We start from the raw sequence: 12,412 nt of genomic DNA on the forward strand, positions 1-12,412 counted from the left end.
CAGTGCTTCCTGCGGCTTCAAGTAGGGAAAGACCTGAAATATCAGTGCTGAAAACTCCATGTACATTGCCAAAACTTTTCTAACCTCTTAGCCCCAGCATAGGCACGCGCTCACTCAAACCAGCACACACCTGACTGTGTCCTCCACTGCACTGGGGAGAGAGCAGCTCTTCAGCTCCTCAGGGAACTTTGATCTCCTTCCCACTGCGCCCTTGACATGAAGGAGCCAAGTCCCACCTCAAGCCATGGGCTCAGTGAGTGACAACTTCATGTTTCTGGGGACATGCAGAGCAGCTGGGTGCATCGCCGCATGGGGTCTGCTGGCACTGCAGTGTTCAGCTGATAGAAAACATTAATCACCACGCTGGAGATGTGCGTGGATTATCAGTCCTGAAAATCATGGAGAACTGAGGTTGTGGGAGGGATCTGGGGAAAGAGCCAGTTATGAAAATAGTTTGATTTTTAAAGCATGAATCACACCATTTATTAAAATAGGGTTTTGTACTTTCTAAAGTCTCCTCAGTTCCATGTATTCAACTTAAAGCTAAAGTTTTTATCGCTGTTGTGTATCAGTCTCCTTCCAGAAGAAAAGGCTGTTTGGGCCCTGTGTAGATCCCCAGATTTTGTGTTGGAATCAGAAGCTGAAAGAAGATTTGCATGGACATTGCAGTTTATATTTCAAATATTTGGACAGAAACTGCAAAGCAGCCAGGCACAAGAACTGCCAAAGTTGCAACATTAGGTGTTCACAGTCTGAGAAATGCCAAAATAAATAGTCTGATTTTTTTCTTCTTAACAGTAGTGCAAATATGGAATGACCATCTAAAAACTTTACTGATGAAATTTGAAAACTCTATGGATAAATGAGGCAGCATAAAAATAATTGGACTCAATTAAATGGTCATTATTGGTCACTATCCAAGCAGAGGTACGTTTTCATGTAACCCAGTAGAGGGTTTTTCAGCCTGGAGAAGAGAAGGCTCTGGGAAGACCTTATAGCAGCCTTCCAGTAGCTGAAGGGGGCCTACAGGAAAGCTGGGGAGGGACTTTTTATAAGGCCATGTAGTGACAGGGCAAGGGGAAATGGTTTTAAATTGGAAGAGGGTACATTTAGACTAGATATTAGGAAGAAGTTCTTTACTGTGAGGGTGGTGAGACACTGGAACAGGCTGCCCAGTGAGGTTATGAATGCCCTCTCCCTGGAAGCATTCGAGGCCAGGCTGGATGGGGCTTTGAGCAACCTGGTCTAGAGGGAGATGTCCGTGCCTATAGCAGGGGGTTGGAACTAGGTGATCTTAAAGGTCCCTTCCAACCAAAACCATTCTATGATTCTATAGGCAATGAGAATACCAGGTCTGATTGTTGGTATGAGGCAGTCCAGTGCAGGGGAAGGAGGATGCACAGGGCACCTAGACACATCGTTCTGAGTTTATACTTTTAGCACAGTATGGTTGTAGTCACCATTGCTAGGGGCTGAGGTGTACGAAAGGACAACTGTAAGCAGAAGAAGGGGAACGATGCTGTAAGAACGTGCATTTTGTGAGATGTGGGTTTTAGCTAGGATAAAGAAGGTCTGAGGAGAATTGGAGAAAGGGTAAAAAATTAGCCCTAATTTAAGGGGCCATCGTAAGTGATAAACAATGTTTGAGAGTTGCTTCATCACTTCACAGACTTCTTTACAAAGGTTTCTGACAAGACCCTATATAATTTCCCAGCAAAGATATTACAAATTCCAGGGATTATTGCCTGGCATGGCAAGTAATGGGAACTGCTCATGAGGGGAAGAGTAAAGCAGCCATTGTAGGCTGCTATATTATAGCCATATATTCAAAGTAAGATTAAACTGTATTTTTGAGAGATTAGAAGATAGACAGTTTTTTAATTCTGCTTCTGGGAGAAATGTTGTGCCTTGTGTATGCGGGAGATTAGACTGGTGAGTTGTGACTGAATCTCCAAAGCTTACCGTCTGTGACCATGAATTAATGTTCATACCCTTCCCTCTTAGACCATTTTTATGATTTTGGAGGTTGCCAGTCACCATAAATTTTTTTTACACTCTTTGATACTGTTTCTTTGTGTTTCATAAAGGGCACATCATAACATGAGCACTGATGAATTAAACTGGAATGAAAAACCCATGAAATCACCCCACCTTTCTCTTGATGTCACCTTAATCATGCACAAAACCAGATGCTGATATTTTAAGACAAACCAGAATGGGTACGGGTTTGTCTGTGCTGCGCTGTGAAGGGCAGTGAGCTAATGGAGGAACAGTTAGATCAGTGCCTTTCTGGCAGCAGCAGCTTCCACGAGAGGCACAAGAGCCTGGAGCACGAGCCTTGTCAGCCTCAGTAAGATTATCTGCTGCTGCCTCTGAGTCAACACTTGAGGTAACAACCTTAAAATTACCTTTAAAGAAATCCAAGCAAGTCTGTGCAGCCCTCCAAGCTTCCTGCAATCAGCTTTGAAAATGTTTCCACTCCCACTTTTCCCTGCTGATCTCAGCAAAATGCTGGCTGTTGAGGCAGGGAAGTGAGCACCCCTGCCTGCTCTGCTGCCTCTTGGCCAGCATGTACCAAGCCCAACAAAACCAGCCTTCTGTGCTCAGCATCCAGCATTCACGCACCTGGGACTTGTGCCAGCTGCTTTCCTCTGAGGCGAGGGCATGCACGTGTCCATCCAGGAGCATTTCAGAGACAGCACTGCTGCCTGCCTCCCCCTCCTCAAGCTCTTCTTCCCATCTGCAGTCTGGACACCCATTTTTTCACAGAATGCCAGATACACTCAGGCAGAGTCTCAGCTGAGACATTTCAGCCCGCATCATGAATAAGTCAGAAACCTGACAGTTCACACACAAAAAAAGTCCCATGGGTCACACCAGTGAATTTTGGTGAGATATTTTATTTGATGTTCTATGTACAAGGAGGTGGTTTGAGTTAAGTATGCCTGTTTATTTTTTAAGCTTCTCTTTAAGTATACAGGAGTATTGCCTTTTAGTCAAGGCACATGCATAAAGGTACATGGTGCTACAAATGCATTATTTGCTCAAATTGAGGCTGCAAGCTGTCGTTTGAACATTCTCACACAAAATGTGAACTGTCAGTAGAAATGAAGAATTAAACTATGAAAATCAGTGAGCACTCCACATTGATAGTACTTGTCATAAGCACTGGGGCTACAAAATATTTGTCATGCAAATTACATACAAATATACTACAATGTAGAGTAATTCTCATCTTTTCCACTTGCATTCCTTTATTGCATAAAAATTCACCCTTCCGTGGAGCAAAGTATTTATAGGAGGGATGAATTACTTCAATGTAAGCCCTAAGCTTCACTACTGTAAGTATGTAACATTACAATACTTGAGTCAAAACAGGTATTGTTTTTCTAAGATATGCTCCAGTATCACAGCATAAAAAAGATTCTATTATGTAGTTTCATGGTCAGTAAATATTCTCTAATTTGAGTGCTTTATTATGTCTGCAACACAAGCGTGTGTTGATCTCCAATTATCATAATTTCTGAAGACTGTCAGAGCGCTCCAGTGAATGGCACAAACAGAATAGAACTGTTTTACTTTGGAGCTGTAGTGTCATAATATTCAAAATGAGCCAGAAACCGTACTGATACTTCTTAGATGGCAAACGGTTGGTAGCAGTAATTGTGCTTCCAGGTGAGTATTTGCGGGGCCTCCTTTCATTTAATATTGTGAATCCCAGTAGCAGGCTGACTGCATAATGCTTGTCTTTTGAAGTTTCACGGAACTCTCTGAGATGTCAATATAAAAAAATAAGGAAAAAGTGTTTTTGTTTTTTTTTTTTAATTTGCATTGAGTTATTCTAATACTGTGGTGTTCTATTGTTAGAATACTTGTTGTGTCAGTGATCTGAAAGTGAGAGTGTTGGCTGGGAGCACCTACATATTAACTCTGCTTCTGACAGCAAGTCCTTTTGTGGATGTAGGCAAGTCTCCAAATCTCTCCTCTTCTATTTCCGTTCTTCAAAAATAGTGACTGTCTGTAAGTGCTGTCTTATAGTGTTGTATGCTATGCGTTTCCAAAGCGAGGAGTGCAGCAGTGGTGTGTGCCTGCAATAATTAATTAAGGTGTCAGAATACACTAATCAGTTGCTTCTAGAGGTAAATGGACTTAGCAAAGCCATGTGGCCCCAGAGGATACAAATGGCTGATTTGAGGAAACAGCAGGTTCAGCCCTGAAATGAAGCTGGGTAAAGCCACATGTCACTGGTTGTTCTGATGCTCTCAGAGGGAATCAGCCAGGTTGGGTACCCATGTCTGTCATGTATATGGTGCTTGAAACATTGCAGTTTGGCTGCCTGGCACATCCTTTTGTCTTTAATCCTGTAACAAAGGTAGAGCTTCAAAAGAGGAGCAAAAGCAACATTGCAAAGCACTGTGCAAACTGCAGGGCAGCCTATGGCACACTATGGGACTCGGGCAGAAGGTCAGTATGGCAGCCTGGGCATGAGCACATGCCATTCAGAAAGCTCCTGTGTCCTGATTATTCCATGTGTCCCAAAGGCAGAACGTCCATCTGTGCTGTGTCCTGTCTCTGGCAGTGGCCCAGGCAAGCAAGAAACAGGCTCCTCTAGGCTTCCCTGCAAAATGGGCTTACAGTCTGACCCCATATGGCAGCTTCTGTGTCCGTATGGAGGGCTGAGCCCTGGGCGCCACAGCAAGGTTTGGCTTCTTCTTTCCTGTCTGGGTCAGGATAAGTTACTTTGCTTCTCTGGCATGAATATGGTCTCTGAGACCAGAAGCTGCTGCAGATGCCTGGGCTTTTTGCTCTTTGAAGCTGTTCCTGCAGTTCACAAGTGTCAGATGTCATACTGGCAATGCATGTCTAAATACAGCCCTTTTTCCAAGGCTATAACATATGTGGAGCTCCTGGAACAAAATCTAATAAGATTTTAGGGTATTGAGAAAGGATGAATGTAAGATGGAGTGTGTTGAGGAGTATGAAATAAGGGATGAGCTCAGGAGAGTGTGCTGAGGGCCGTGGGCTGCGCATCTGGTGCAGCACCCTGGGTTTTGCTGCCTTTGGAGCCCAGATGCTAGGAAGAGCTGAGAGCAAAGTGACAGCAGGGTGTCTGGCAGAGGCTGAGGCCAAATGCCTGAGTCCTCTTCTGCAAGTGTCAGGGGTGGCTTACCTCTGAGTGCTTACCTATGTTGTTGTTTATGCATTCCATGTAAATAAATACCTGTAACTCAACGGTCCTCATGATTCAAACAGGCTGCCCGGAGAAGCTGTGGATGCCCCATCCCTGGAGGCCTCCGAGGCCAGGTTGGATGGGACCCTGGGCAGCCTGAACTGGCGGGAAGTGTGTCCCTGGGCATAGTAGGGAGTTGGAACTGGATGGTCTTGGAAGGCCTCTTCCAACCCAAACCATTGTATAGCTCTATAACTCTATGATTCTATGATTCTGTGATTCTGTGGTTCAATGTTGGAATGCAATTTATAAGCTGGGTAAATCCAGAATCTAGATGAGGCGTGCCCAACTCGCAGCCCATGGGCTGCACGTGGCCTTGGAGAGCTAATAATGCAGCCTCACAAGATGATAAACTTCTAACATTATTACGTATTTGATTAGTATTTCTGCCAGTTCCAGCAGTTCCTTGTAAGTATGGATGTTGATTATGGGGATATAATTTATCTGAAGTAAAGTGGCTAAGCTGGGGTAAAACGCTAAAAAGATTTTATGAATGCGAAATGAAATCAAGTCATTTGTGGAATCAAAAGGAAAATTTACACCAGAACTTAAAGATGAAAACTGGCTCACAGATTTAGGATTTTTGGTGGATTCGACTGCTTGTTTAGATGAGTGAAACATGCGTCTTCAAAGTGAAAATAATTCATCTGTGCCAAGTTTCAAACCATAACAGTGTTCAAAAAGAAACTTAAATTGTGACGAGCTCAAGGTATGGCAAATAATTTTATGCATTTTGATACATTGGCTAAACGTAGTCCTGTGAACAGCAAAAAATATGCAGCCACGCTTTCCATTTTGGTAAAAGAATTTGAGAATATGTTTCAATATTTAAATAAAAACACATCACTGTTTTTGTATATTCGCGACTCCATTTTCAGTAAACATAAATATATTACCCGTGAATTTTCAAATGGAATGCATAGAGTTGCAATTAGACATTGAACTCAAAGAAAAATTGGATAATGTCTCTTTACCAGACTTTTGTAAGCTCTCTCCTACCAGAGAAAGATATCCCTCACTTCACAGTCACTCCTTATTCACGTCACCGCTTTTGGCCGTACACACATTGGTGAACAACTGTTCTCAAGGATGAAGCACAGGAAGAGTAAAAATAGGTCACAAATCTCTGATGAGCACCTTCAGATCTCACTAAGAATTGCAACCACTGCCATCAAACCAGACACTGATGCATCGGTTTTACAAAAACAGGGTCAAACATGCCACTGGCTTTATGTTTTTCTTGCCATCTTTTTTTATGTTTTAATGAACATGTCTAAAAAAATAAGTTTTGCTAATGATATACATTGACAATATTATATATTGTATATGTGGCCCAAAACAATTCCTCTTCACTCAGTGTGGCCCAGGCAAGCCAAAAGGCTGGACGCCCATGATCTAGATCCTTCATGGAAAAGGTCGACTGTGGGAAGTCGTTTCTGTGCAATGAGGAGCTAAGTGGAGGTGGAGAAAGTGCATCCAAAACCTCTACTGCAGCTCTGTAGGATCCCACAGCACTAATGCAGAGAGTGTTCAGGAGAGCTTTTCTGCACCTCAGCCCTGGAGGAGTCAGTGCATTTTGGCACCTGGAGCAGCTCAGTCCAGCTGCTGCATTTCACACCGCTATTAAGAGGCAGCTTCAGCACCAGCGACCACACAGACATCGTGGTGCTGCTGCAGGCTGCAGGCACGCTCTGTTCGCCAGCAGCCTGGGATTTGCTCTTGGTGTCAAAACAGGTTGTAATTAAGACTTCTGTTCATTATATTAGAAATGATTTTTGGCTTAGTGCCTGTTCCCAAACCTTGCATATCCGGGCAAAGGAGAGGAAGCGGAATGCAGGAAGCGTCTGGGACACCGTGTCTGTGGTGGCGAAGACAGAGGAAATACACAGGTCTCGTTTTCTGCTGCCTGTGGCTCTGAAGGATGCAGGCACAGGGACTGTCCGAGACCGAGGCGCTGGCGCAAATCTCAGTGAGGGAGCTAAGCCTGCCCTAGGGACCAGCAGCACCGCATGGCATACAGGGTTGGCGTGCTCCTCTTCTGAGCCCACAGCAGGGACAGGAGAGGGACGGGACATTCGGATATGAGTGTCCAAGGCACACTGCAGATGGCTATGCTCGGATTTCAGTCCTACCAAAAAACTCTATCCCTTTCTTTTTCCAGTGTCCAACAAGCACCATTTTATGGACAGCAACTTGCTCTACCAGTGCAGGATGAATTTCCGGCGGCGGAGACGGCTGATGGAGCTGCTCACCGAGAAGTCTCGCCTGGTGCCAGAAAGCCACGACAGCCCCTTTTGCCTGCGCAAGCAGAACCATGACAACAGAAAGCACACCAGTTTTCTGTCAGGTGACTCATCAGCTGCACTGCTGTCTGTTGAGGGACTGCATGGGGTGTTAAACGTCCCCCAGCGTCCTTTCTGTGCAACGGGTTTCAGTGCTTACCTAAAAAAAAAATCATGTGTCCCTGTTTGCAGGGATTGTCTCATTTTACCAGATCCTTAGCTCTTAGTGTAGCTTTTGCTCTGATAGCAATAATACCTCAGTTGCTGATCAAAAATCAGTGTCCGTGAACAAACAGAATGCGTTAAAATCCCTGCAAGCCCAAAGGGATTTGCCTTATATATTCTATGTTGGTTTTGATAAAAATCAGGGGAAGGGGGCCTGCTGTTTTCTGCACAGAAATATCAAGCAGGAACTGAAAGAATAAGTGGGAAGTGGAATAACTTTTGCCCTATATTGAAATGCCTCCTAGAAGATCCTGCAGTGGGAGCAGTTCGGCCATCGTGTTAGCTAAGGTGTTAAGATATTCATGCAGTGACCCTTCTATGTATAACACACTTACCCCTTAAGACAATGAAAGCATGGCTTATTGCTGGTGTTTTAAAGAATCCAAAGGACTGTGTTCAGTAATTGACACCGGTTCCCTTTCCGCCTGCGTTTTCGCAGTGAGTCCCACCAAGGAGATAAAGATCGTGTCAGCGGTGCGGAGGAGCAGCATGAGTAGCTGTGGCAGCAGTGGGTACTTCAGCAGCAGCCCCACACTCAGCAGCAGCCCCCCAGTGCTCTGCAACCCCAAGTCTGGTAAGCACCAGCATCAGCTTCTGATGCACAGGAGACGAGTACAGGCATCTGTTTGGGAGAAGGGGATGTGAGGAATGCCCAGTGTCTCATCTAGCTTTATCTTTTCAAGGATAGATTAAAAATTCACTGCATTACGAGTCTGGGGGGACTATTAGCATCACCCAGCCTTGCTGAACACAAGCCAGACATCTGCCTCCTGTAATCTCTGCACCAAGCCCATAATTGTGGCTGGAGCTGCAATTTATCTCCTATGAGGACATGCAGCCAGAGAGCCAGCTTCGCCTCTGCACTGCCAAGCCCTGGGCCGACTCAAACCTCCTCCTTGAGACATTCCTCTGGCGTAAGTCATGGGAGTGTTTAACTGTCCAGTGGCCACGGGAGCTGTTATGAAATAACACAGCTCAGAACACAACAGCATCTAGAGCCGGAGGAAGTGTTGTTTGTGCCTGTCTTACGCCACTGCAACGCTTTTGTTTGTTTAGGTCTTACACCGGTGTGTTTGGGAAGGCAGAAGTAGTGATGAAGCTTGTTTTCTTTTTCGAAGGATTTCCTACCCCACACTGGAAGGTTAAATGCACCCATTCTTCCACAGCTTGGTTAAGATTGTTTCTTTTTGTACATCTGTGAAGGGGAAAACAGACTGCAATAGACATTGTTTCAGCCCCTCTATTTCCCTCAGAAGGAGCCCTGTGGTTCAAAGCCCGTGCTGCCCTTCGTGCTCCCTGTTATTTTGGATTTAGTATGAATGTTCCCAATCCACTCTGGGTGGAGGCGAGCATACAGCTGGTGGGCAGGAGGTCATTTTGGGGATTGTTGCGTGTTTGGATGTGGGGACACTTCTGTCATTGTGTGAGGCTGGTTTGTCCTACAGGAGGTGGGAAGGCAGGCGTGTTGCACGGGCAGAGGCATGCAGTGAAGGGTTGGCTGCTGGGTCCCTGCCAGCAGTGTGGGGAGTGTTGTGCACAGGGAAAGGCTTCAGTGGATGCACATCAGTGTCGCCTTCAAAGGAGTGCTGCCATTTAAAGTCACTGCTAGACAGCAAGATGCTGCTGGGCATTCAGTGCCACCTTCCCATGTGTTTGTCCCTCTATGAAAAGTGCCACAGTGTTATGTCTTAGCAAAACATCTCTCAGGTATGTTACCCAGAAATGCTCTGAGTTGGTAGTCTGAGACCTTTGGCCCCAGTACACCATTAATTACATCCTGGAAACGTTTCTGGGACAGATAAAGCAGCATTCATGCACTGTCCATAAACATCTGCATTATCTGAAGCATGTCAGCTATTCCATTCACTTATGGTTTAATTATATATGAAGTGTCAATTCATGAAGTGTGTGAACAAGTTTATTTTAATGCAACTGATTATACAACACTGGAAGAAAAAGAGGCTGATGTTGCCCTTCCATAAATTATTGGGTTTTTTTAAACACCGTCTGCCTTAGGGTAATTCCTCTTGTAGCACCAGTACAGATCCACACATCACCTTGCAGTGGTTAGCGTAAGGCTGCCAGATATAAATGTTGTGGAGGAATTCTTAATCCTCAGCTGGACTATAACATGACTTTTTCACCAATAGTTTCCTGCTACCCAGAACCAGAGCACGTTGCTGAACTGCATGTTAATAAATAGAAAACAGAGGCGTCTTGTCAGATGAGTTCACGGCAGGCAAACCCTTTTATAAAAACAGGTCATGACTTGACCAGTCATGTAGGAAAACAATTATCAAACAAGATTTCTGAGGGTATAATGAAGGGAGGCACGCAAGGGTGTCCTGCGTGGATGATTTATCTGATGCTGGTTTGTTGACTGAGGACTGTCATCCAGGCTTTTTAAGCTGAATGGACATGCTCTGTAAAGTATAACTGGTCAAACGACCACTTGCCAAAATCCGTGGGAAAGAAAAAACACATATTGGTTTGCACGCAATAATTCTTCCTACTTCCATGAGCATCATTAAGAAACTCATGAATGTTTCAGAATACAATCTGGGAGAAATTTAAACTTTGACCTCTGGCTTAAAAGACAGGCATCATCAAAATCACTAATCACTATAGGAAAAACAGTCCTAATTTGGAAGGTGAGGTAGGTAAATACAGTCAACTATATATCTTTCCATTGCCTTCCCTCTTGTAAAGCATTTACAGACAGATAAGTATGGTATGCAGAATGGTCTTGATTTGGTTTGAGAGAGCTTTACAATTACTTTATTCGGGGGAAAATTACGCTATTACACAGTGAGGTAGTGCAGAATCACTTGCAGAAAGTCACTGGTAAATCACAGCCAGCTATAGACTAACTGGGCTCTGTCTGGATAGGAGGGTGCTGGATGTCTGTGCTTACAATTGCAGAAACCTCTTTGTTGGGATAATTCCTGAACCAAACAGCAGCAATACTGCATGACAAAGCCAACATTCCCTATCTTCTGCCAGGGAAAATCCTCTCCCATCCCCAAGCAAAAAAAAAAAAAAAAATAATAGGTTGGTGGAAAAAGTAGGGATTCAGAAGTGACAAAGACTTCTTCTTGGACTGAGAAAAGGAGGACAAGATACCAAGCTTTCTTGCATGCAATATGACCTGTCTGAATTTTCTTGTTACTGAATTCTGGGATTCCAAACTGACTCAGATGAAATGTGCAGAGAGAGCCTGTAAGAAAAGCTGCTTCATGCCAGGGAAGTTGGACACTTGTTTCAACACTGGACACAGGAACAGCCGCTTCTAGTGCTTGTTGTAGTGTTCAGTGGAAGCTGATTGCAGACAACAAAGTTTGTTACCTGAACACCCCTGTTTTCTGAAGATTTCATCATTGGTGTCTAGAGTTATTCTGCAGACTTTTCCTTGGCTCTTCTGCTTCTTTCAAGTAAGACTGCAAGAACTGAAGTGGAATGTGGGACAAAAGGACATTGTGTTCCAACACCGTGTCTTATTTATTAGGAGAAGCTCCAGATGAATTCTTATAATGAATATTTATGTATTGATTGTATTTATATTGAATGTTTATGTACCCCTACAGTATTAAAGAGACCAGTGACTGCTGATGAGCTCTTGATGCCTGGAGCCCCATATGTCAGAAAAACTTTTACGGTATGTCTCTGGTCTTTTTCTCTGTTTCTGTGCGTTATATGCCTAAGGTAATCCAAACAGACATTTTCTGAAGGGATAATTAGTGCTTATTTGCACTTGCTTTGGTTTCTACTTTTAAATCCCTAAATCTGTTATCAGTACTGCCACACATCTCAGGTCTGATTCTGCACTTGTTTATCCTGTCTGTATGTCACTGTAGTACTGCTGTCTTAAACAGGTTGTGAAATTACATAAAGACAGTAATATTTTTGTTATGCAAACTCATCTAAACTTTGTGCTCCTGGTACTACATCCACTATAGGTGTGGATTAACTACTCAAATTGAAGTTTTCTACTCAGATATACTTTTTCTTAGACTATGATGGGAAAGAAATTTTGATTCAGTATTAGAGAAAGTCTTCCCAAAAAGGCAGTTTTGAACCTAGTCGGTCATTGGAAAGCATTGCATTTTGCAGCCTTCTAGTTCAACAGAGGAAAAGTTCGTTGAAAGCAAAAGGGCATAGTGCCTTTCCTGTATCTGATGAAAGAAACTGTACACTGACTTTGATAAAATATTGTCATACAGTGCTCAGTAAAAAGGAGTTGTCCTGAATTTAGATGTATCACAGAGCTAGTGCTAACCTTCTTCTTTTCTCTTTCAAGATCGTCGGCGACGCAGTTGGCTGGGGCTTTGTGGTGCGGGGCAGCAAGCCATGCCACATTCAGGCTGTGGACCCCAGTGGGCCAGCAGCAGCAGCTGGCATGAAGGTGTGTGCTCAAAGAGGAACACTTCATTGTGCTGCTTGGGTTTCTTGGTGAAGGTCTTGGGCTACCTGTACTTGGACAGTGGGAGGTGCTCTTGTTTCCTGTGCTGAGTGCCTTTCAGATTTAAGCATTTGTCATTATTCAATTCAATTGCCTTTTGCCCTCTTCATATTTCATTTTTTCTGTCCTTGAGGTTCTTTATAGAATCATAGAATGGTTTAGGTTGGAACGGGTATTTAAGATCACCTAGTTCCAACCTCTCTGCTGTGGGCAGGG

The 12,412-nt window shown here is 44.0% G+C and overlaps 1 protein-coding gene across 2 annotated transcripts in view; it reads left to right on the plus strand.

Moving 5' to 3' along the window:
• DEPTOR (DEP domain containing MTOR interacting protein) overlaps positions 1-12,412 on the plus strand; it is a 74,803-nt gene that overhangs the window by 44,761 nt on the left and 17,630 nt on the right. For both annotated transcript variants that reach the window (XM_021387106.1, XM_021387107.1), the window contains 4 exons: positions 7,392-7,577; positions 8,177-8,311; positions 11,322-11,392; positions 12,035-12,139. In XM_021387106.1, coding sequence (XP_021242781.1) covers positions 7,392-7,577; positions 8,177-8,311; positions 11,322-11,392; positions 12,035-12,139 — 497 coding nt within the window. The remainder of the gene's footprint in view (positions 1-7,391; positions 7,578-8,176; positions 8,312-11,321; positions 11,393-12,034; positions 12,140-12,412) is intronic.

The sequence above is a fragment of the Numida meleagris genome, chromosome 2, assembly GCF_002078875.1.
Source record: "Numida meleagris isolate 19003 breed g44 Domestic line chromosome 2, NumMel1.0, whole genome shotgun sequence".
In the NCBI taxonomy this organism is placed as follows: domain Eukaryota; kingdom Metazoa; phylum Chordata; class Aves; order Galliformes; family Numididae; genus Numida; species Numida meleagris.